This window comes from Drosophila subobscura, chromosome E (assembly GCF_008121235.1).
Source record: "Drosophila subobscura isolate 14011-0131.10 chromosome E, UCBerk_Dsub_1.0, whole genome shotgun sequence".
NCBI classification, from domain to species: domain Eukaryota; kingdom Metazoa; phylum Arthropoda; class Insecta; order Diptera; family Drosophilidae; genus Drosophila; species Drosophila subobscura.
The window spans coordinates 18,183,296-18,209,691 of record NC_048531.1 but is presented as its reverse complement, the minus strand read 5'-3'; the positions used below and the strand labels follow the sequence as shown (position 1 = coordinate 18,209,691).

At 47.7% G+C, this 26,396-nt stretch overlaps 1 protein-coding gene across 1 annotated transcript; it reads right to left on the bottom strand.

Annotated features, from left to right (window-relative positions):
• Positions 1–4,264: 4,264 nt before the first annotated feature.
• On the bottom strand, positions 4,265–25,894 carry LOC117890676 (protein dead ringer). The gene is given in 12 exon segments (XM_034795657.1): positions 4,265–4,453; positions 4,455–4,777; positions 4,837–5,477; positions 5,617–6,107; positions 6,168–6,315; positions 6,725–6,908; positions 10,379–10,451; positions 15,426–15,526; positions 15,595–15,985; positions 16,069–16,219; positions 16,276–16,451; positions 25,162–25,894. Coding segments are annotated over 12 exon segments (2,817 nt in total). The 5' UTR covers positions 25,249–25,894; the 3' UTR covers positions 4,265–4,402.
• Between the last annotated feature and the right edge of the window lie 502 nt (positions 25,895–26,396).

The following is a 26,396-nucleotide window of genomic DNA, read 5'->3' as shown; positions in this document are numbered from 1 at the left end:
ACTGCAGGCTGATGGGTCCTGTTACACCTGCAGGAGCAGCACTTGGATCACCGTTTAGCACTTTAACTCGAACTTTTATGCGCGAAATGCACTCGTTTGGGTTCGCTGGTTGGATTGTATGTATTTATATTTGTATTTCTGTAATCAAATCACAATTGCGATAAAAAAATCAACGTGGATTTCATTGACGCGTCGTCGGTAGCAGCAGCAGCAGCAGCGCCACGGGAACAAGCCAGAAATGTTTTCCCACTGGAAGCGTGCTGCCTGCCGATTTTGGTTTAGCTTTTTGCTTTTGCTTTTACTTTTGGCTCTGGTGCTGGTGCTGGTGTTGGTTCTGGTTCTGCCTGATGTGGCGATAGATAGACACGATGTGGCCCAGTCAGTTAGCCAAGTGCCCAGTGGCTCCAAAATAACAGCGGGGGAAAAACCTGTGCCAGTGCCACTGGCTGTTTGCCCTGTCTGTGCGTGTGTGTATCTGTATCTATATCTATATAGCCGCACAAACGGTACAACTGCGAGCTGCGTGCTGCGAGTGCTGCGGGTACACGAGTATCTATCAATTCTGCCAAAACTGAACTAAACTCTCAAGTGTGCAAAAAATTCTACATAAGTCGAGTGCTGCTCTGTCCCGTCGTCGTCGTTGTCGTTGTCGTCCTCGTGCCACCCGAGCGCTTATGTTGAGCAGCAGCAACAGCAGCAGGAGACGCTTCCCCGCTGCTGCGGCACACGAATACAAACAAAAGCATGCTTGTTGCATGCCCGCAAAATGTTGCGAAACAAAACGGGGGGGACACCATACCTGTATGTGTGTGTTGGAGAGCTTTCTGATAAGGGTGAATTTGAAGTTGCCTGCCCCCTGATGGAGGGATGAATAACATATTTGGGTACATATTCCTGCTGCTGCTGCTTCTTGCTTGTCCCCTGCTGAACAGTAGGCAACATTTTCCGCTGCTGCAGATGTTGCTAATGCGCAAGCGTCGCTGTCGCTGCTGCCGCCTGCAGTGCTGAGCTTTTATGCTCAGCAACATTCTCTGGGACAACTGTTGCTTTGCTGACAGAAGCGTTTGAGGTTCGAGGCGTACATACATAAACACATGCATGAGAGCTTCCCTCCCCCCCTGCGCGCACACTGTGTGTGTACTAAAAAGCCACACAATTGTTGTATTAAAGTGGCGAGGCGATGTGTGTGTGTACCGTACACATGTTTGGCTCTGCCGCTCGTGCTCGTGTCTCGGGTCTCGTGCGTCTTCTGCCCTGCTCGTGCTCGTGCTCGGCTGCTTCGCTCCGCTCTCACCCCCACCACCATCAGCTGGGTAATTTTACATTTCTTTTTTAAAGCTTAGTTTGTATTGGTAAATAATAGAGGTTACTTCCCGCTCGGCACCAAAAAGGGCAAACCGCTATTGTACTTTATGTACCTCATGCTGGGGGGGCACACCATGGAGGGTTGGAGTTCGGCCTGTGGATGGATGGATACGTCCTGTATCTTGTGCACATTATATAAAATTTATAAATACTTTTAAGCGCCGCTGCCTGTCAAGGTGCGTGTGTGTTCCCCTCCCCCGTACAGGTGTGCGTGTGTTTGTGTGTTTTGTGCGTGGCTCTGTGGGTGATTTGGCTCGGGCTCTTGGCTTGGCTTTTGGGTGGCCATAGGCCGGGGCCGATTGGATGCCAACTTTATTACTGTATTATTGGCCTTTAATTTGAGCAGCAACATCAATACACATTTACATACATATCTACATATTTGTGTATGTAGCATCCATAAATACATACATTTCGCTGTCGCTCTTCCTGCGCCTTCTTCCATTCCTTCGAGCTAATTTCTGTAATGTTTTCCATGCCCTCCTTTATGTCGGCCAGAGAAAGGCTCACGGCCACATGCCACTGCTCCTCTGCCTTCTCTCCGGCCCACAATCTGCTCGTATTAACGATTTATGGAGGGGCCGCGTCCTGATTAGTTCGGTAATTCGAGATGTAACACATTCCAGCACGTGACCTGAAATCCCCTGGGATCCGTGTTTTCTTTTTATTCCTTATAGCGGCTATTTGTTAAGCTTGCCTGTCAGCGGCTTCCTGTTGATTTCATCTGCAACAAGTTGTTGCTTTTGTTTATTTATTCATAGTTAATTGAATGCCCGAAAACCAGGAGTCTGGTTGACCCAAGGACCGACCCACTCTCATTGCACCGGATGTTTAATTAAATGCGAATTCCGTACAAATTGCAGCCACTAAGTGGACTTCAAACGGTTTTCGAATTCCCCCACAAAACCACAAAAATTTCCATAAATTTCAACATAATGACTGCAGCAAAGGGAAACACTTTTGATTCATACAAATTTCTGTTGTTTTGTCATTAAATGGCGTCTCAGAAATGTCCTTCAATGTGCTCGCCATGGTAAGGGACCAGTCAAAGGGCTTAAGAGAATGTTTTCCAATCCTAAAATCAAATTATCACTGCGAAAGCTGAAGATTGCTGGTACAAGAATGATTGAACAACTTTCAATGGCTTTTCGATGAATTTCGCTAATTTTCGATTAATTTCGATGACTTCCGATACATTTTCGATCACTTTTTGAACCTTTTGGTACACCCAGATCCAAGTAGAAGTTGTGGAGTAGTTGTAGTAGTTGCTGAAGTGAAAGCAACCACCTCTCTGGCCTTAAGCTTTATCCGTTTATGGCCCCTGGTTCTAAACGCACTTGCCACTTACCAAGGCCCATTGGCCGGGGCATAACAAAGTTGCGTCCGCAAGTCATTATGCTGATGGTCCAGCAGAGAGGGGATGCCTGCCGCCGCACACCATCATTATGCATTAATGTAGTTAGCACCCGAGACCTCACCTGGGCCTGCGCCTACACCGCGTGCCCCCTGCCTCCTGTGCCACCATTTACAGCTGTCTGACTGACTGACTGGTCCTCTGGGCGAGAACAATTTCACGGATCCATTGTTTTCAACAACATTTGCTTTTCATCACTTTGTTTGGTGTGCATTTTGTGGGTTTCACCCGCCAGAGGAAAGAGGATGAGGACGATGATGATAATCTACGGCCCCTTCTGTGTGTTTATGACTTTTTCGCCCTGTGAAAATTGAAGCCAGCAACAAAAACATAAAGGGCAAATATTTCTTTTGTTTTATAACAGAAGGAAGGAACAGCCAGCCAGCGAGGAGGCTATGGCAATGCTCCTTTGAGTGCTTCCCATGTTGTTTGGCTTTGCCACTTCGATCCATTCATACACTGGCCTCAGGCAGCCCCTCCACTTGTTGTGACACCCACTGCTTGGGGGGTCTATTAATTAGTCCTCGAGCCACCACATTTAATGACCGTGATGGCTACGAATGCGTATTGCAAACTAAAATTAAATAGATTTATTATTCAATAAATTGAACGCCTTATGCTTATGGATATATGTCCAAATGTTCTGCTGCTTTCTGCTTGGCTTTCGGAGCAGCTCCAAGATATTTATAAGCGGGGGAGGTGGGGTGGGGGTGGGGAAGTGTGCCTGTGTGTGTGTTGGGGCCAAGAGCGCAGTTTAATTTTACGACAAATACATTTATAATTATTACTTTTGTTTAGGCGCTACATCTAAAAATACGTCTACGATGATGCTGCTGCTGCTGCGTACTCAATGCGGTCACAATGGATATGTTTGTGTGCGGCTTATGAATGTGTGCTTATAATTATGTAAATATATATAAGCATACATATATATAGATGTGTGTGTGTGTGTGTGTGTGTGTGTGGATTACATATTGATTTGATATGTACAGAAGAAGCTTTCAAGCCCTAACGCAAAATAATAGTAATAGTAATAATGATTTCTTTAAGGTTGAATGGCTAAAAACAAAACTGATTTCTGCTTAGCCTAAGTGTGGTGTGTGTGTGTGTGTGTGTGTTAATTCCTCTATCGTTACATGCGTATGTTGCTTATGTGTAGGGATCTATCCGTAATCAATGCTCGCTCGCCCCAGCCTGTGTCTTTTATGCAAAATGTGGAAATTGAACAGACATATGCAGCCCTATACATCCATCTATATCCATGTATATCTTATGTACTATTCATATATGATCTGCGGTTAGTCTTAGTGCGGGTACATAAATAAAAACGTTTGATTCGAACCACTCTCGATTCGTTTCTGCCTCTTGCGAATGCTTTCTGCTGCTCTCTCTGGTTGCGACTGAACAATGGGATGCATTATTTCCATCTTACAATGTCTCACATCTATTCTACTGCTCTGTCGCTGCATGTGTGTGTGTGTGTGTGTGTGTATATACATATATGTAGGTTGCTGTTTGATGCATCTGTGTGTGTGTGTGTGTGTGTGAGTTTTACTTCTTTTTGTATTTTTCTGAAAAATATGACTTTGGTATTCCTCTCTCGATACTTTTCCCCTGGCCGGCCTACGAACTGAGCACCGCATCCTTCAGCAGGGACATACCCACACCGCCCGCCACCCACGCCCACTCCCGCGCCCACAGTTCCCCCACCATTCACAATGGCAGCAGCACTGGTGTCCATATCCTGGTCTGTCTCCTCGTTGGCTTCTTCCTTGACTGGCGAACGTTGAGCGTTCTCCTCCACGGCATGCGACGTTTGCTCTTCCTGCTCCTCCTCCTCCTCGTCGTCCTCATCAGCCGCTGGCTCGGCGCATGGCGATCCCGGTCTGGTCTCCGCCTGGCTGGGGATGGCAGCATTCGCCACCAGGACACCCGAGTACTTGATGCCATTCAGCTCGAGATTGACAACGAGCTGCTGCTCTCCATTCTCGCCAGTGCCTAAAGGGGAAAGGGAATGGATTAACAGCTGATTGGGGATTGACAGTCGAAGTACTCACCATTCCTGGCCACCTGGAACTGCATGCCCGAGAGCAGGCTGAGCGTGTCCAGTGGATTCATTTTGGAGCTGCCGCCACACTTCTGCTCCCCCGGCTGATCCTTGCCGCTCGCCTGGTTGGCCGCCTTGCCGCCGCTCTTCTTCTTCGTGGACACGGGCGAACTGTGGCGATGGCCCACGGAGGCTGTGGTGGTGGATGTGCTGGGCGAGTTCTCGATGGCCGAGTCATCCGACTTGTCCAGCTGATGGCTCTGATGGTGGTGATGGTGGTGTCCGTTCATCTGCTGAGCCTCACCATCGTCGTGCATGGACGAGGAATTGCCCGTGGTGTTGTGCTCTGCATGGCCGTACTCGTCCTCGGGCTCACCCTCGGAGGCGGCGTCCTGCTGGTGCCCGTGTCCATGGCCGCTGTTCGCCTGATGATGGAAGCCCGCTGCTGCCGCCACGGCGGCCATGTTGTGTGGATTCAGATAGAAGTTGGCGGGAAAGCCGGGCGGCAGGAGGCTGCTGCCCCCTCGCTTGGCCGGCGGTGGGTGATGCGGTCCATCGTCCTGCTCCACGGGCTCTGGCGTGGGCTCCCGTTCGCGTTCTCTTTTGATGTTTGTGAGATTCGGTGGTGAGTCGGAGAGGTTCAGGGCTTCGCTGTAAAGGGAGAACGGGAAAGTGTTATATGTGGTTGGTGTCTTGGCTGAGCGTACACAATGTGTCACATAGATGGCGCTAGTACTGTGAGCTACATTGAGTGTAGATGGCGCTGTACTCATTCGATTTATGCTCTTACCGTTGCTGTGGTGAGGTGTGTGCCGATCCTGGTGGACTGTTGTTGTTGTGGTACATGTGCCACAGTGCCACCTGTGCGCTGAGCGCATCGTGCTTGCTTATGTCCGGACTCAGTGATCGCTGCCGCTGCTGCTGCTGCTGCTGGAGGAGATGCTGCTGCTGCTGCTGCTGTTGCTGCTGTGACGGCGTCTGCTGCTGCTGCTGGTGCTGATGCTGCTGGTGGGGATGTGTGGCGCCCAGAACTGGCGGCATGCCCTGCTCCTTCTTGGCCTGAATCAGCTGCAGATACTCCATCATGCGGCTCTCGATCTCCTGCTTGACGAGATTGGGCATCTGGCCGAAGCCCGGCGCACCCATCAGCCGATGATGTGCGGCCGCTGCGGCTGCTGCCGCCTGCGCCTGCTGATTGTTGGCCACCGCCGCATGTGTGACCAGAGCCAGCGGCGACATCTGCTGCATGCCACCCGGCAGCGAAGGCCGCGAGATGGGCGTCTGTCCAAGCAGTGGGAGATTAGCAAGCGAAGGAGAAGAAGCTGCAGCCCGAGTACTCACCAGTGGCATCTGATTGTGCATGGCCTCGTACTGGCCGTAGCTGGAGCGGCGTCCTTCCCGCCGATTGCCATCGATGGCCGCCTGCAGCTCGGCCGGGGTGCTCAGGTTCTTCTTCTCGCACTCGTACGGATACAGATACTTCATGTATCTGCAAGATGCATAAAATTATTAATAAGCTACGCAAACAAGGGCGCAAACAGGCAAGGGTGCGGGAGGGGAGCAGGGCGCGGACACTCGAAACTTCAGGCTGTCCTGTCGTGCATTTAAGTTGAATTATCGTGTAAATACGAAAGCGACAGGCAAACAAATCGCAAAGAGAGAGAGAGAGCAACAGGTAGAGCGGGAGAGCGGGAGAGAGAGCGAAAACTGAGACTCCGCTGATCGATTGCCGCTTGATCGGGAAGGACAGCGGACAGCGGACAGAGGGGAACTGCTGCACTGTTTGATTGTCCGTTTTCTGTTTGCCCCCTCATCTCTGTGCGTGTGTTTGTGTTTGTCTTGGGCATAGTTTCTTGACTGCCCAAGGGGTGTACGGGGGGTGCTTGGTGTCCACTTACTGTGTCCGCAGTGTGAACGCCGCACTGGTGATGCTCGAGGGCAGATGCAGTCCCTTGATGATCTCCTGCCACAGCTTCTTGTTGATGACATCGACGAGGCCGCCGCGTGCAATCACCAGATTGTACAGCTCATACAAGTCCAGCACGGACTTGGCCATAATGGGCAGCCGATTGATGGGCGTGCCTGCAAGAGAGAGAGAGAGAGAGAGAGAGACAGCTACAGTGGGAGATTCCTTCGATTTGTTTGTTTTTGCGCACTGAAAAGTTGCTCCTTGCACTTGTAAAACGTTTCCAATGCGCTCGTTAAATGCACCAATAAGCAAAACACGATTAAACTATCCATAAAATAGATTTATCTGCACAATGGAGTAGATCTTACCCCCCCACTACGCTCCCCCCCGCTCCGCAGCACACATTGGGCATCGATCACGAAGCAATTAACACTTGTAGCCCCCGTCCGTCTAGCTGGCTCACAAAAAGTGCAGACCGAAGCCCATAAAATCCGAAATAAATCCTAATTGCTGCTCGATTCCTCCACTGCCTTTGCATGTATGTAAATGTGTATGTATTTATGTTTGGCTGCACATGTTTGTACATTTGTTGATCTGTTTATGGCGGCTAATCATCATCATCTCATCCTCATTCACATTCACATTCAAATTCGATTTTCGTATTGAAATTTCCCCTTGCCCTTTTGCTCAGCTCTTCGATTTATTAGCTGGAGCATTTCAAGGTGTTTGCTTGCTTTTATTCCTCACTTGATTCCGCTCCTATCTGCCGCTGTACTCCCCGCTTCACGTGTAGCGCATTTAGCATACAAAAAGCGAAATCAACTTGCATAATTGCTGCCTCCTCCCCGTACGTGAGTAGTTTGAATTTGTATAAAACAAAAGGCACTGCCTCCTCCTGCCTCCTCCTGCCTTAGTTTTTACGATCCCCCAAATACAATATCAACCCAGGGAAGGGAATGCTGCATGTGGCAGAGTGCTGCGAGTGCCCGAGGAATGTTTGGATCGTTCGATTGAGTTTAGACTTCCTCTTGCCATTGCTCTTTTATGAGCCCGAGAGGAATCAATCAAACTCGTTGATGGACGTGTTGATTGAATGAAAATACGTTTTGTTTTTTATGCATATAAACAAAATTGGGGGCGCGAGGCGGGTATGGAGCGAGCTCCGACTTCGGATCAAAAGGGATGCAAAATAAGCAAAAAAGTTGATTGGAACACGAGCCACACGGCACACACAGAGCCACAAAAAATGTACACATAATCAATGGGGCAATTTAATGATTAAGTTCTGCTGCCGGCCGGCCGGCCGGCACTCGCCTCGAATCGAGCGATCATTAAACTCTCTCGGGGACTCATAGTCCGTCGATCGGTGGTCGCCTTGGGGGCTGGACTTGGCTCTGTGGGGATTCCGATTCCGATTCCAATTCCGATCTGCACCACTGACACGCACATGCCAGCCAGCCAGCCAGCCAGCCAGCCAGCCAGCCAGCCAGCCAGCCAGCCAGTCGACTCCCAACTGCCGACTTATTATTATTTTTCTTGGCAAACTTTTTCTCTGCTTTCAGGCAAAAACTCTTTTAGGCAGCAGCCAGCCAGCCAGGCAGCATTTTTGTATTTATTTATTTATCCGTTTTGTGCATTTGTTTTGCTAGTTGTCAGGCAGTTTTTAATGGAAATTAAAGGAAATTTGATCGAGTCTGGAAATCATAACGCCAGCGCACAGAGGGGGAGAGACGCTATCCCAACCGATTCCTCACTCGATCTGCCAGGCTGCTAGAGTAGGATGTGGCTGCTGATGTACCAGAAATAGCTGCAGCGTTGATAAGTGATTGACGTCTTTTAATTAAGAATTGCGCCGCCTCTTGGCTCTTCGCTGCACAAACAGCCACACGGCAAACCGGCAAACCGATCCACCCATAGTCTACCCAATCCATTCCCATGCCACAATTTCAGCCGCTAGTTAGTTGTACAATAATATCTACACAATTATACAATATCATTTGGCTATGGACACACATTGTAGAGCTGCCGGGAATTCACTCTTTTTTCTTTGCTTTTCTTTTTCCTTTTCCTTCTTTTTGTTGGCCCAGAAGTGAGTCGCATTTTCGGCGCTTCCTTCTCATGGCAGACGACACTTTAGACAGTCGGTTCGTGGTTCCGTGGTGGTGCCCCCAGGCGGTGCTGTGGCAGCTACCTCCCCCCCTCATGGTTCGCTGGTGCGGAGGCTTGGGCTGAGGCATGCACATGTCAAAACTTGAACGCATGTGACAGATTAAAATCCATTAAGTTGTCAAGCACTAGAGATGCTCTACAAACACACACACACACACACAGACACACACACACACACACTTATACATGTGTAGATTTGTGGTTATTTATTTGTGTGGATCTTGTATTAAAATTAGATAAAATAAATAAATAAATAATTGCATTTGGGCCCAAGTCAAGCTCAGGCTGAGACTCTGCTTTTGCACCCTCTGATTTGCACTTGTGCAACACTCACACAGATGCACCTATACTCCTATGTGTGTGTGTGTGTGTGTGTTTGTGTGTCTGTGCTTTGGGTTATGGAACTTTTGTTAACCACACAAACAGACTCGAGAGTGCGCGACTCCAGTAACGACTGCGGGATGCTCTTTTGGCGCAGCAAAAAGTGGACTTCCCTTTGGCCCAGCTGCTGCTGCAAACTCTATGCATGTCCTGTGCATGATGACTCTATATATCCTCTATATGCTGCCCGTATTTCACTCCTTAAATGCCTAGAAGTGTCAGCTGCCTCTGGCGAACCCTTGCCTGCCCCTAAAGCGCGTCGTCTGTGGCCAGGTTCCTACGCTATGCAAATGCAAACACATTTAATGCACTCTCAAGACGTCAGTCAGTCAGGCGATGGCAACAAACACTCGACACACACACAGAGGGCATACAGTCAGCACAGCACACAAATCACAACAAATCACGAGAGAATTGTGCACCCAAAAGGACGCTCAAGGAACAGCAAATTGAGTTTATAAAGCGAGTACAGTCACGGCAAGCTGCCAGCTGCATGTGTGTGTGTGTGTGTGTGTGTGTTTCCGATACATATTTGTGTGTGGTTAATGCTCATAATTAATGACAAAAGTACAGGAAAGCGCATTGCCTGAGCGAGCGACTGCCTCGCTTATAAATAGGCATTTGCCTTCGAAATTTAAGTACCAATATGCACATGGTGCAGCGCCCCAAACATGCCACTCCATACCCCTTCCCAGCACTAAGGTACTCGCTGTGTGTGTGTGTGTGTGTGTGTGATTTTGACAGTAATTTGAAGTGACAAAATGACAAAAAGTCAGCCGCGCCGCATAACGATTTCTCTGCCTGCCTCTTGCCTCTTGGCTCTTTCTCTAGAATTTCTGCATATTTTAATGGCTCTGCGCAGCTTCAAATCAAACGTCAAAGTGCCGAGAAATTTATTCAATTAACATAATTTGAGTGAGCCCGAAAAGAAATGAAAGGAAAGGAAAAACACTTGGCCGGCTGAGTCAGCAGCAATTCGTCAGGCGAGGCGAGGAATATGCAAATGTGGAACCACAAACCACAAGCTGGATAACTTGTACTATTCCTTCAGCTTTTCCCCCCAACTATGCCTTAACTTTATCTTACAACTTACCGCGCTTTTGCATAAACGAGAACAGATCATCGAGGAACTCCTTGCGCTTGGGATCGTCATTGATTTCGTAGAGCTGCAAAGAACAGAGGGCGGAGGGGGAGACAAACAATAAATAATAGTGTTATAATAGCCTTATAATATGCTCACACAATGCGCACAATGCCACAATGGGTGGCAGCAACAACAACGAACAACAACAACGAACAACTTGACTCTTTTGGCCAATGGTTTGGCACAAAATGGCGTTTGGCCCCGTCGCCGCTGTTGCCCTTTTGTTTGGCAGAACAATAGATGCATGTAGATGTGCATGTAGAAGTGTATGTAGATGTAGTTGTTGTTGTTGCTGTTGACGTGTGGGGATGATGACAGGGGCGCGTGTTGCTCAGTCGCTCTCTCGTTGGCTTGGGGGTTGCTTGCTTGTTAGAGAGAGAAATTCTTCCCCTGGGTGAATGGGAATGCCTCGGGTGCGAGTGCGAGAGGCCACTCAATGAGCGTGAAGTACAATAGAAAAGGTCACGGGGGAAAAAAGGGAACAGGGAATAAGGAGTACAATGGATAATTAGGTGATAAAGATAGGGCCACGGAAGATAGGATGGAAATACATAATAAATATGTAGTTATGTACATAAATACATAAATGTATGTGGCTGTGCATCTACCATCTATTCTATTCATTATTATTTATCATCCGGCCACAGAGACCTGGGGGTAATGCTGTTGCTCTCCCGAGGCTCATGCTTTGACCTTTGGCACCAGGAACCAAGCAACCAACCGACCGACGGGCCAAAGGAAAGCCTTCAAACCAGCCAAAGCTGCAGCTCCAGCTCCAGGACTGTGTAGTGTAGAGTGTGGAGCGCGGTGTACGAGTATGTTCAAAATTAATGACAACATCGGAGTGAACTCATCAAATTCGGAATTCATCATACTTTCCGCCTACTGCAGCAGCAGCAGCAGCAGCAACAAAACACAACGCAGATACAGATACAGAGAGAGACTCAGAGAGACATGAGCTGCAGGGAGACCTGGGAGCCGCTCTCCTCCTTGGTGCACATTCTAAGTCAATGCGAATGATGAACTGCCTCCTCCTTCGGCTGCGCACCGCCTGCGCCCCGCTGCCCCGTGTCCCCCTGCACTTCGCATAAATGATTTAAAACCAAGTCAGCCCTGGCACACAGACTGCGGCTCTGACGAGTCGAGACGCAACAACAAAAATACACACAGGCTGGGGTTTATTTTTTATGATGCACGACGCCCACAAGAGGCTATAGGAGCAGGCAGCGGATATATGTATGTACATATGTATACATACATATTTACATACATTTCTACATACATTTACATTTATTCCTTAATACTTCTTTGTGTGTTGGGAGACTCAAACAAAACACACAAAAAGTTATTAAAAGAAAAGCAAAAATAAATTGATTGAAGTTTTGAGCCTGCAAAGATTTGCGCAGATCCTTTCTTTGGTGGCATTAAAGTTCACTTTCAACTGGGGAGATGTCGGGGGGGATTTCGGGCGAGATTTCTGTGGCAATTTCCGCTGAGAGTTCTCTATCGATCTGTGCCAGTGGGGGTTTTCTGCGGTTGGCTACCTCCTGTATTTGATCCTCCGAAATGAGCATTTTGTTGGCACTTGTTGAACCGCTCGTCGTTTGGGCTTGTTCGTTCTGTCTTTCACTTGTTTGTTGCTAAATCCCAGAGCGCTTTGTACACAATTTCGATGCCTAATTATTCCACACGCGAGAGAGAGCGAGACATTGATCAACGCGACGATGCAACGCCATCAAAGGTCGTTTATCAACTAAAAATATGGCAGGAGTCTCGATTGAGAGCTGCGGCCACGATGCTGCATTTACACACACAGATGCAGAGAGAGACACAAGTATGTGTGTGTGTGTGTGTGTGTCTGCCTGCCTGCGTGTCTGGGGCATTTGTATTAATAATCATAAAATGAAGTCCCGCTTTTCCAGACAAGACACAAGGGTTTGCTGCTGCTGCTGCTGGAAAACCTGCCACCGATCCGATCCCTGGACTTGCATCACAGCAGCAGCAGCAGCAGCAGCAGCCGCAGAGCGTCCGTTTGTATCTCACAAATCCGCAGGCAATAAAGCAATAAAGCGGAAAAATACTCGTACTAAAATTACTACCCCAAGCCCAGCAGTTTTTGTAGACCAATCATAATCGTTTTTATAACTATCGAAGCTGAAGCTGAAGCCGCTGCCGCTGCTGCTGCCGCTGCATGTCCTGCCCAACATGTGTTTTGTGTCCTTTCGGGTTTGGGTTATAAAAATAATCTCTCACTTATTTGTCGCCTGAACTTAGTACCTAACCCAAGCAACCCAAATCCCTCGCTAGACTGCTTGAAATTTGAATCCTTGATTCTGGGAATTCGACGACTAAAATCCATTTTTCGCCAGCAGATCAATTTTTGGTTGCCTGCCCACTGTTCGTGTGTGTGTGTGTGTGTGTGTGTGTGTGTGGGTGTAATTTATAACTATCAGATACAGATGCGGATACAGGCCAAAATTACATTAAATTGTATATTCGTTGGGTGCCCGTTTGCACTTCGTAAGTGTTGTCCTGCTGCACATCGAGCGCATAATTTGTGCGCTTCCACTTACACTTATATGTAGATACTGTATCTGTATCTGTAGCTGTAGCTGTGCACAGCTGTAGCTGCATCTGCAGGTTGCTCGCATATTTATTCAAGAATTTCACACTCATTAAAGTAAAATGTGTTCAACAGATTGTTCAGTTTATCGATGCTGCTGCTGCTGATTCTGTGGCAGGGGGCAGGGAAATGTTTTATGCTTTTAATAATTCAATTAAAGTCGAGATTAATGAACATAACTTTCAATTTGGGGATATTTTATGTGTCTTTTTGGACAATTTGTAGCTGATGGAAGTGCGTCCAAGAGGTCCAAGATGTTTTTTAGGGAATTAAATGAAAGACAAGGAAATGTTGGCAGCTCTAAACTATTCTCTAACTAAAACCATTGGCATATCCAACCATCCACTTCTTTAACCACCAATCCACCTCACATTTAGAACGTTTTCTTTGACTCTAACCCACCTGCAATGACTAAGATTTTCCCCCAACTAATTACACAGAACACGCGCCAAAAAAACTGCTCTGCAGATTGAAAGGAAATTCCCCAATCTCAAAAGAATGAGAATTCTTCTAGAGAGAGAGACAAACAATATTTGTACAGAATTAAAGTACAAAGAAATAAAAAGAATTAAAAATAATATTGGAAAATGCTTTAGGGGTCCGTCTCTATAATTAAACATAATTATTCAGTATGTACAGCAGATAATTGACATTGATTAATGAGAGCAGAGCAGAGCAGAGCACAAAACTAAATAATATTCACTTTAGTACAAGAAATGAAGCAGGCGAAAAATGTACCAAAAATAATATTTTTTTTAGTTGTTGTCTTCGTGGTCGTCGTCTGCGGATGGATGGATGGATGGATGGATGGAAGAGATAGATACGAGATAGATAGATGGATGGACGGATGAATGGGGACGGGATGGATAGATGGCTGACTGACGGATGGCGCAAAGCACAGAGCACAGAGCACAGAGAGGACAGGGAGCGGGGCAGACTGGGGAGGCGCACGGCTAAAAATCAGAGCGGAATCTGACTTTGGGGAAAGGCAATGGCGTAGAATGTACGAGTTTGCGAGTGTGTTTGTGCATCTGTGTGAATTCTCCTACAAAATGGCTCTGCATAGCTCGCCTCTTGTTCAATTAACATAATTAACATTTCGCTTTATTTCATTTCGTTTTTTTCACAATTAATGAAGGCAGGCAGGCCATTTTGGATCGCAGCTTCAAGGGATCTTGCGCACAACACCTCAGCTAGTGCCCGCGGGGGAGGTGGCAGGCGGACAGAGGCAGAGGCAGAGACTTTCAGCCGGTTTCAGCATCATCATCATTCAAGGCTTAGCCCCACACACAGCACACAGCACACAACACAACACATCACACACGGTGTAAGCGAAGGTGTTAAGCGTGAAGCGTAGATACAGATACGGACAGATGCGGACACATACGGACAGCGATACACCGAGAGAGAGAGATACATAAGTATCTTTTTGCAGTGCATTGCGAGGGTCAAAGTTTTTATAGTGCATAGAGAATGCGGGCTATCCGTTTGATGGATAGCTCCTCGATCTCGCTATGGCTCTGCCTCTGCCTCTGCCTCTGCCTCTACCTCCGCTCGGGTATCTGGCAAAGGGTCGGCCTGTGCCTGTGTCTCTGTGTGTGTGCATTTAAAGTTAATCGAAATTTCGTTTTTATGGCCAGCCCGAGCTCGAGCTCGAGCCAAAAGCTGTTGTGGTTCACACGGCGCATTTTTGGCAAGCACAATTTAATGACCAAAATATTGTGCACTTCCCCGGGTTCAACAGCGACCCCAAAAAAGGGGCACAAGATGCGCACAAGGTTTCTTCTGCCAAGAGCCTAATTGCTCATCTTGGTCAGCATCTGGACCGGCCTGGACCGCCACACCCGGCACGTGAGAAGGGAGAGGGGAGAGGGGAAGTGCAAAGTGAGGGTTAAACTAGCTATTTTCTCACCAAATTAACGCCCTTAAGAGATGAGGCTTCATTAATTGCTCAATTGCAAACCGGAACTATCGAGTGGAACGCCTCAAGGCGGCAACTAAAGCAGCGCCAGAGCAGCGCCAGCGACAGAGGCAAAGCAGAGCAGCGGCAAGCAGTGCCAGAGCCAAGCAGCGCCAAGCAGGCCAAGCAGCGCAGCCGCGAAACGTGATCAAGACTGGACGCTGTGGCTGCCTTTGAACTGGTTTAGCCAGGAGATGGTGAAGAAACGTTGGCTGCTCCTTGCTTCACAGCTCACAGCTCACAGCTTGGCTCCTGCCTGACTGCCTGGCCCGACCTGTCCACGTTGCGTTTTTTGCTATTAGCCGTTAATTGATAGTTTTTTCCTTAGCCTGCGTCTTGTTTGCACAGAGAGTTTTGGTCGAACTTTCGAGGGGAGTACGAGTGGGTCTTAGATTGTGGTTGCTAACACTAACCTGTCTGACTTGTTTGTATTGCTCCTCGAAGCTCCATCCATTATTTTGCTGCGACGAATTCGATGCCTCGCTGGACGTCGATGAGTTCGATGCGGAATTGGCTGCAAAGTGGCGGGCTGAGTGCAACAGTTAAACACAATGGAGAGGTGCCCCTCGACACGATACCAACCTTCTTTGCCGCCGCCGCCGCCGCCGCCGCCGCCAGCCACAGCTGTGGGTGAGGCAAACGAAAAGGGATGTCCACCCGCGTTGCCGTTGCCGTTGCCGTTGCCTCCGCCAGGTCCTGCGCCTCCTCCTCCGCCGCTGCTGCTGTTGTGGCTGTTGTGACTGCCTCCATTGGTGGCTGCTGCATTGCTGCCTGAAGTTGGTGTCGCGACACCCCCACCATTGTAGCTGCCACCATTGCTGGCGGTGGGCGCCGCTGCCACATGGCCAAAGGACGCAGCGGCCGCTGCTGCAGCCACCGAATTGTGTGGCAGCGTAAAGCCCGAGCTTATGGTTGTGGGCAGCATATTGGCCCCGAAGGCAGCGGCATGGGCAGCGGCCGCATAGTCCTGTTCCTGCAAAGAGCAAAGGGACCAAGGGCAAGGGTTAGCCACAGGTTCAGGCTGCTCCCTGGCTGCTCCCTGGCTGCTCCACTCACCATTAGTCCCACCTTCATGTCGCGCACCTGCATCTTGAGCTTCTCCAGCACGTCGCTGTGCTGCAGACTTGGAATGCTGTGTAGTCCCCCGATGCCCATGAAGCTGCCCAGCGCATTGAGCGGATGGTTTGGCGGCAACTGGTGATGATGGCTGCAAGGAGAGAGATTAGAAGTCGCAGCCTTGTGGGTGCAGCGTCTGCCACCCACCTGAGCGACAATTCTGTCTGCTGTTCGGGACTGGCAAAGTTGTGGCCGCCGCCTCCTCCGCCGGCCGCTGTGTGACTGAGTCTGGCCGCAATTGCCGCCTTGGCGCTCAGCTGATGATGCTCCCCATCCACGGAGTCGCAGTCGCGCATCTCGTCGTCCGTTCGATCACCATGTGACTGCGGAGAGAGAGGGAGAAGAGTTTGAGTTGTGGATGGCCGATTGATGGCGGCGCTTATGTCAACAAGCTGCGAGAACGCCCGCTGGGACAGCCTAATGGGCAGCGCTTTGTCCAACGATCGCAGGCGGCGGCGAAAACATAATCAGAATCAGAAATCGAGAGATCAGAAAGAGATCTTCCTGTGGCGTGGGCAGCACTTAGCAAATGTTCATTGACTTGGCCCCAAGGCACGCCTGGCAAAAATTCAATTGAAAGCAGATGAAAGGCACTTCCTTTAGGCGTAGAATCAAACCGAAGGGACAGGCGGAAAGGTTCAGCTGAAGACTTAGATCCAGGGGTACAGCTGTGGAGGGTGACAACAAAGGTAACCACTTAATAAATAACAATGGCACAGCCGCAAAACGGCAATCAGGCAACAAGAGAACAGAGAACACAGTCCAGAGACCCAAAGGCAATGCTCTGCTCCACTCTGCGCTCTCTGCTGCCTCCCGCTAGAAAGGGCAATGTGGAGCCGTGGTCAGAGCGTACTGTGAATATATTTTCAGCCGTGACTCTTTGCCAAGAAGTGCGCCACGCATGGCCGAGAGTTGCAACTGCAACGGCAACTGGCAACGGCAACTGGCAACAGCGACAGCTCCATCTGCCTGCAGTGGGCACTCCATCACGGCTTCTTGGTTTTTATGCATTTGGAGAGGTGCAAATTAAGCGCATCTGTGACTGTGTGCAAATCGGGAATTTTCAATTTAAACACAGCCAGAAACGCAGCAGCGCAGCAGCAGCAGCAGCAACGTTCCACAAAGTAAGCCCGAGTCGGAGTTGCAGTTCGAGTCAGAGTCCAAGTCCAAGTCCGAGACGCGGCCACAGCTATGAGTACTCCCCGTATGTAGATATGTGTACAACATTTATCGCCTGGCATGGCAAGTGTTGTTGCCAGTTGCCAGTTGTTGTTGGTGTCGCTTGGGCGTAATCATAAACGCAACCAAAACCAAGGCACAGACAATGCCTCCCGTCCACAGGGAAAAGAGAGTTCTCGGAATTCTTTGAACTTAGCGCAAAAATGTTGCACACACACACAACGTGGAGGTGCAGATACTTGCATAAAGCTTAGAGATACAACAAGAACGAGTACAAGTCCTGGGTGTGTGGCTGGGGCTGTGGCTGAGCGAAATGAGAGCATTCTGATCGCCTCTGCCATGGGGGATGTGGCCTCTTGACTTGCACTGGCTCCAACGATGGCTTGCCTGGCAGTTGGCCAAAGTCAGTGGTTACCACACTCTGCCACTGCCTCTGCCTCTGTGTGTGTGTGTGTGTGTGTGTATCAAATTAATGCAAGTTATCGAAGCCATGCGAAATATATGTAAGGCTGCCTGCCAGCTCTTCTGCTGGCTGCTGCCTTCCTCGTTGCGGTTTTCTGCTGTTGCTGTTTCTGTTGACCAGGCCCAAACAATTATAATTGTGGTCTGGGCGGGCTTTTGCAGGCCATGCCAACTTGCACCTATAAAATGTCTAATTAATGCACAACGAATTTGTGCCGCTTTTGCGCTGCTGTGTTGCACGTTGCACGTTGCAAATGGATGCGAAAATATGGATGGATGCTTCAGTTGCTGTGTGCTAGAGTTGAAGTTTGTAATTTATTTATTTTATGCATTACAAATTGAACAGCGAATGAGGGAAATTATGATGGAAATTATGTTGGGGTATAAAATATTTGTAGGCAATTTAATCTTTGATTTTCAGCGCTTATTTTTCTTAGGAAATTGATGGCGAAATATTCTGAAAAATTCCCAGCAAAAGCCACCAAGAAATGCAACAGCAAGCAAAGGCAAAGAATCCATCAAAAGCAGCGCAAACAATTCCTAGAAAAAGATATGAAATTTCATCTGAACATATCGAAGTGAAGTGAGGAGGAGGAGGAGTAGGAGGAGGAGGAGGAGGAGCTGCTGGCTGAACTTTCCTGTGGAGGCGACGCATAAATCAGCATGCAGCGATAAGGTGTTCCACTTGGCCAGGCATTAAGTCACATCCAATGGATGGCTAGATGGATGGATGGATGGATGGATGGATGGTTGGGGAAAACACAGCCACAGCTAATGGCTGCATGGCTATGTATAGCGATATGATGGTCGGGGCAGCTGTACACCTTAGTTCCATTAATTCCAGCATTGATAAAACGCTACTGTTATCGGCTGTCTCCAAGTGCAGCCACAAACTGCAGGCGAAGCTTGACTTTTCAGCAAAAAAGACATTAAATCGCAATTAGAGCTCTCCCTCTGCACCCACACCACACTCCACTCTCCACTCTCCGCTCCTCCGCTCCTCCGCTGTACATGTGTCAGATATGGGATACGACAAACAATACAAAATTGTGGGGGATGTGGGACCCGGACGGGGGCAATGCAATTTACTTTAATAGCTTTCGATAGACCGCAGAGGAGGCAACTCCGACTCCGAGACGACTATCTGAGTGCAGGTAAAATATTTAATTTATTTGCCGCTGACAGTCCCAGCCCCCACCCTCAGTTTTTTTTATCACTAATTAGTTTACATTACAGTTTCGATGGAAGTGTAGCTGGCAAATGTATCTCGAATTTATTATCATTGCATTTGCCCCCAGACAAGTGCAATTTGCTTAATTTCCATTTGCTGTAGAACAATCGGGGAATGAACAAAATTTGTAGGAAGCGGACAGACAACGGACAGCGGACAGCGGATAGACAACGGACAGGGACGAAGACACAGATACGGGAACCCGTGCCGTGCCGCATGTGCAACATGCCGTGCTAATTTAAGAGACAAAAGGATGTGCCGCTGCGACCGCTCGGATATCCATAATGTGACAATGACTGTCCGCGAATGGACCGGACCGCCGGTAGGAACTGCTCGAGGCAAGCTGTGAAGGGCGCTGCCAGCTAAACAGGATCAGCCGCTGGGCTGCCAACCACCAGCACTGCGGCACAAGGGGCGTTTATTGTGTGAAGGATTAAGATTATGCATTGCCAGGCGATGCATGTGTAGCTGTATCTGTGGCTGTATCTGTATCTGTATCTGCATCTTTGGCTTTGCTTGTTTTACAACTGCATTTTCCTCATTTGTTCTTTCTTCCTTGCTGTGTGTGTTTTTTGTTTTTAGCTTGAACTGTAAACGAAGCAAAGACCTAATGTCCTTATGACTCAAGTGGGTTATCCCAGACGCAGAGACTTCGTTTGTGTCTCTTCTCTTCTTGAGGATCAGCTCGGGGCGTGCTGGCGTCTCAAGTTTATTGGGATTATTGTCATGAATTTCTATGCTAAAACTAAGAACTTATGCAAATGGCAAGAGGGAATTATTAAAACCACGGACTGAAAGCTGCTTTAGCATGATTTTACCGGGAAAGTAATTAATTTAAATGAAATACAAAATTCAATCAATTCTTGTCTTTCCTTCCCACTGTGCGCTCTCTCTCTCTCTCTCTCTCTCTCCCTCGGCCACATGTGTTTCGCACGCCTGGCATGGATCTTGTAACCGAATAAAAATGTAAATATGTATGTATGTATCCATGTAAATGCATATGTACAATATGTAATATAAATAAAAATTGCTCATTTACGCATACACCCCGTGGCGAATTATGTATTTCAACGCGCCGCAAGCGACAACAACTACAAAGGGGAAGAGCCACAGAAAGAAAAAGATGTGAAAGAAGGAAAAGGAGAAACAACAACCACAGCAAACATGTGCAACGTGGTCGCCAGAGATCGTACTCCACTCCGCCACATGCAGCCAGCATTGGGGGCATGGAAATAAAATTAAAATGCAAAACGTATCTGACAGATACACACACGCGTGCAAGCACACACAGATACACACAGTGCCTGCCTGGTGTGCGTGCGTACAAACGCGATTTCATTCGCTCGCGCGAGCGTCGGAGCGGAAAAAATAAAGCGAATAAAATATAAAAATGGAAACAACAAAACAGAACAGAAACAGAAACGGGCAAAATGAAACGGCCAACAAATGCACACAAACACACGCACACATCGCGCACACACACACACACACGCACGCAGTGGGAAACGTAATGGCGCTGGGCTGGCGTCCGCGAAAACATATCTGACAGAGGCTTACATATGTACGTATGTATGTATCACATATGGATGTACGTATGTACATGCCGGCGAGCGCACTCATACACACACACTCACATGCTTACACGCACGCCCATGTAAAGTGAGGCTACAGCCAGACGAAAAGTTTCGCGTAAACAATAAAAACACAAAAAACGAAACCGGTTAAAGTAGGGTGAGGGGAAGGCAGCGAGAAAGAGAAGAGTGCAAAAGGTACGACCAGCAGCAGGGTCGCGAGCGGGAGCAGCAGGAGGAAGAGGATGAGGAAAAAACGCAACGGTTAAACACGGCAAAATAGTTGGGCGCTCGGTTCGCGCTGAAACTTCGCTGCTCGCTCGCTGGCTTGCTCTCCCTCTCTCGCTCTCTCTCTCTCCATCTATCTCCCTGAAGCCCCGACCACGTCTCCCATTTCGATGTCTGGGGTGGATTCACTGCGTCTAGCTTCGATTGCAGGCGGCAATAATTAAAAACTGCATTATTTTATTGCTTTGGCCAGCCCGCAAAGTCCGCCTGTCTCTGGCCCTGCCCCTAAAACCCGACAACTTGGAGGACTTGAACTGCTTGGACTGCTTGGACTACATGGACAGACGCAGAAGTGTCTGGATATGGCACTCATTGGCAGCAGGCAGGGCAAATGGCTTGTCGCCATCGTCTGCCAAAAATATATTCCCTCACTTTTATGTTTCTCTTTTTGTTTTGGTTTTGGGTGTGGAGCGAGCGCATCCAAAGAAAGTTCTGTAAGACTTCACTTTCCATAAGTAATTAATCAGTGGATTGCTTGAGTTTAGAGAATTTCTGTACGATGAAAGACACACCCAATTATGGGGGAGATGGAAAATAAAAGCACTCTGATAATAATTCTCTCTCCATCTGTACCTAAGTTCTGCCAAAATATTATACTCCCAATGCCGAAGGTTCACCTTGTATGCACACACCTTGGTTCATATTCTATTCATATTTTTGCATTCACACTCATTCGTTTAGCGATTCGCATTTCGTTTTTTCGCTCGTTCGTTTGGGGCTTTTTTGTTGTTTTTTTTCGCATTTTCGCATTGGCGCAAAAGTTTATCGCGCAATCGGCAGCTGTGCTGGAAAAATCCAATTAACAATTTTATTAGCTATGGTGGGGAATATAATTCATAAATTCATTAAAAACAATACGGCCACGGCAACAACAACGACAACAAACTAAAACGAAAACTATAATAAGTCTACCAATAATAATCATATTTTTTATGAGCACTTTCTGCAGTTGATTTTGCGGTTTTGACATTTGTCGCCAAATACTTTTTGTTATTGGCAAAATTAAATTAAAAAGCTATACTCAGTCTGCCACAAATGACGAGACACGGCCCCACACACACACCACACATGCCACTGCCCCGTGCCCCACCCTTTTGGGCATACGTTTTGGCAGTTTCAAGTTTGCGCCCCCAAAAAGATACTAAAAGCAAAACAAATTTCGTTTGTCATTGCGGTTGAAAGCGCCACCAAGCGGCGTGGAAGTGTCAACCCAATGGAAGGGGCAGCAGCAGGGGCAGCAGCAGGGCCAGGGCAGCGCAGGGCCTCCCCTCTAGATACTTAATCAAATATTTTTCCTGCCACACACACACACAAGCGCACTCTATAGGTTATTTGGTTATGCAACAACAACAGCATTGGCAAGAAGGCAGCGAAGAAGAGGAGCCAGCCGCACACAAAAAGAATTTAATAAAAATCGTTGCCTGTCAGCGTACAAGAAGCCAAACAAATTATAACAGGTGCCGTTGCTGGCGTTGCTCGTCCGACCCAAATGAGTTGGTGGAATGAATGGGCAAAGACTGGTCTGAGGGGGAGATATATCCAGAGAGGAGGGGTGCAGTAAGTGGCTCAATCTGCAGCATTTTTCCATGCTATCAAGCGAGAAACGGAAGGAGCGACAGGGTAAAAATTTTATAAATTCAGAAAAAATTCGCTAAATATCAGAGATTTACATATATCTACGCTTTATCTGCCATTAAAATATTTCCCAAATTCAATCTCCATCAATTGCCAACACTATCAAAGCATTAAAGTGGCAATCCATAAATTAAAACCCGAAATATGTTCCAAAGTGTGAATCCGTGCACCACCAAACGAGCAGTTAACAGCCACTGAGGTTTTTTTTGGAGGAGACCCCGCCAACCCCAGGCGCAAAGCCAGCAGCAAACCCCTTCCCCTTCCCTTGCCCCCCTCACACGAAGCCCATGATTTAATGTGGGAACTCTGGCCGGAGCACGTGCAGTGGTCAAAATCACAAGAGGCAAAAGCCAAGACAAAGAATCGATGGCAAAGCGGCGGACAGAAGTTCAATTGTCGGTGGGTTGGGGGAGAGGGAGGGAGAGTCATGTTCGGGACTTGATTTAATTTAAAAACGATTCAAAAATTAAAGACTGCAATTCGACAATAATTTTAAACTCTGCGTTTAACCCAAGTAATTAAAGCGCTGCTCGAATGACGATGGACGAACGGACGGACCAAAAAAGTAATGGGAAACGGGCATCGGGCATCGGGCATCGGGCATCGGGCTTCGGCTTCGGACACATCCAGCATCGGCTGGGCCATTGGGCACGACTCGGCGTTGGTTTCATTTGGGAATTTATGACTTTTTGACAGCCCACATTATTGTTTAATCGTGACTTTCGAGTCGAAAATCCGAGAGTAGCCTTAGGATTTGATTTGAATAGAAATACTCGAGCAATGTGCTGTACGGCATGGATCGGGATCGGATCAACGAGGAGCGGGAATCGTTTTTGGGATCGGATGTGCGAATGACACCAGCATATGCATGGAGAGTTTTCAGTCTTCGATAAGTTAACTTTGATGCTCAGGGTTTTGGTTTGGGTTTGGGTTTGGGTTAATTAAATGCACACCCACATGGGGTGTTGTGTTGGATATTCAATTGTGGAAACGGAACCCCGTTCCTCATCCTTTGCCCTTCAATTAACACCCGCCGCAAAGAACAGAATATCTCCAGAGTACGGGGACTCCTTCACGGGAACAATGTTTGCACAGCACAACAACCCGGCTATCAGAGGAGTCCGCCAGTCAGTCAGTGGCCAAAAGCGAGGCTATTAAAAATTATGTAAATAGCCGCATCTCTCTCTCGTCTCGTCCCCGAGTGAGTGTACACCGCATAAAGTCTGGCTCATTGTTGATCGAACCGGCTACAGCCACTGCCGGCACGGCACACTGTCTATTAACAATAATAAAAATGAAAGAAAAACAAAAGGCTGGAAAAAACTAACAAGAGTTTTATTGAATTGAAGAGGAGACAGCATCAGCATCAGCATCAGCATCGAATGCTGCTGCACAGCCAACAGCCAACAGTCACATTCACATCTCCACATCCAATGGATACCTGAGTGACTGGAAGGCGAATGGAACGGCGGGACTGAAAGGCAATAAAACCCATTTAATATTCATTTAAGGTACTAACAAATAATGCAAATATTTGAACAATTTATTTACATATGAACGCCATCAAAGAGCTTGGATTGAAAGAGATCTTTCAATTGATGGTAGATGGAAATTGTGAACGAGATCCCACTGATGACGGCAACGCGGCTCTGTCTTCTGCCTCTGGCTCTGGGTCTGTCTGTCCCCGAAAACAGATGAATCTATTTGTATTTATGAGTATGTTATGCACTTAGGCCCAATCAATGTGTGAGTGTGTGTGTTCGTGTTCGTGTTTGTGTGACTGCTTGAGAAATGCGCTGTGTGGTACCATTTAGCATGTCACCTTTTAACGGCTCTCTAACAAATAGAAACGCCAAAAAATACGAGTATCCCCTCTGCAGCCCCGCTGTGCCCAATATCAACATTATCTTAACATTATAATTACGCTTTGAATCATCTGCAAACAATTTAACTTGATTTTGCTTGAATTCGTTTTCACAAAAATACCCCCAAAACAATAACCAAACAAGAGATCAGCATCAAGGTGGAGGAGTTGGAAGAAACTTTTAGCTGCCGCCTGCCGACGGCAAAACAGACGGCAGCCCAAGATCGATTCGACACACCTGTTTGGATACATTCAATATGTACAAATATCCCCCATAGCTTTCTCTGATAGAAGATTTTCAGTAATTCTAAAAATGATACTCACGTTACCAAACCAATCAAATTCTGTGTTTTAATGGATAGATGAAAGGATGAATTTTGCGTTAATTTAGATTTGACAAAATTCATCTGGTGAAATATATACCTGGGGACATTTTTGTGAAAGAGAAGTGCAGATGGAGACACGAGTCTTTGGCATATTTTTGGCAACGCAGAGCGATTCCAGATGCTTACTCATCGGAAAGATGAGAGGAGGAAGCAAATACTGAGGCGATCTTTCATGTTACATCAAGAGTAACCAAGCAGATCGAAGAGGAGAAAAGCAGGTATTAGGGCAAACTTGTCAAGTATGTAAAAGCATTTGTTTACATAAACTCTTTCGTATATTCTCTCCATGCCATTTCTTCTTTTTTACACTCTTTCTATCCCACACAACACTGACAAACGAAACCCCCACTGACTCTCACACAAAGTTACCTCATTAATTTCATGGAATACCCTTTCAAATGACATTTCACTTCTTACCAGATCGTCGCCCAAATCGGAATCGCGTTCAATATTGCTATTTGAACGGCCGCTGCAGTCCATAGTAGGGTGCACGCGAAGTTGCATTGAAGCCAGCGCAGCTTTTGTTCCGTTTCACTTTGTGGTCCACGAATATTCTGATTCTGATCGAGAGATCAGATCAATGTTCCGATATTTATTGTTGTCTATTTCACCGCACACTTTCTGTTGTGTTTCTTAGCTTCCTTCTTTTGGCGTTTCTTTCGTCTGTCGTTTGCATTTGTTTCGTACGCGCGAACCGTTATGATCGCTGTCGTCTCCCACGCCTCTGCTGCTGTTCTTGTTGTTGTTTTTGCAGCTCGGCGACAGCAGGCCAAAAAGAGAGTGCGTTGAAGAACCGTTTGTTCACTTGGCGCAGGCAGCCTTTTGCGTCTCGCTTTTCGCTTGCTTTTTGCTTCTCCCTCACGTTGTTTGTTTGGTTGCAAATATTTTTCGGCAATCGTTACCGTTGCTTAATGCAATTAACACAAATTATTCTTCTGCTCGGAAGCGGGAACGGGAACATGGACAGGGGCGGGACACAACACGTAGCACATAACACACACTGCACACTGTTTTCAGGGAGGGCGGGCCGTGATACGGCCTCTTATTAGTAATATTTAATTGTTATTTATTTATATGTGTTCATCTGCATATGCATAATCCCGAACAAGCGCACACACCATCCGACCGCGACGACAGAAAAATTCGAATTGGAACCGTGCCGATGGAAAAAGTTCGCTGCCTCTGCGCTGCCTGTCGCTCACATACACCAATACTGCTGTGGCCCGCTGCGTACGCATGCGAGTGTGTGTGTGCGCGCCGAGCACTCAACGCTCAACCGGTTTGCTGTTGCATGGACATTTGTATGCCCTTTTTCCTTTGATTTGGGTCTGGTGTTCCGTTGCCACTCGTTTCGCTCGCTCTCTTGCTGTGCATATGCATGCATGTGTGGGGTTGTATGTGCGCACAATAAACTGACTGACTGCTCATTCGCTCGCTTCGATACCAACACATGCGAGCACAGCACGCCCGGCCAGGTGTGTGCTTTGTGAACACACTAACGAGCAGGGTTGGGTATTGAGACTATTGGGGGAACACAATAGACAAATTCCCATGTCATGTGTACATTATATGGGTAGTGTGTGGAAGTTGGAACATTTTTTCATTTCCATTACTCAATCATGTAGTGCAGTGTTGCTGCTGCCTATGTATTG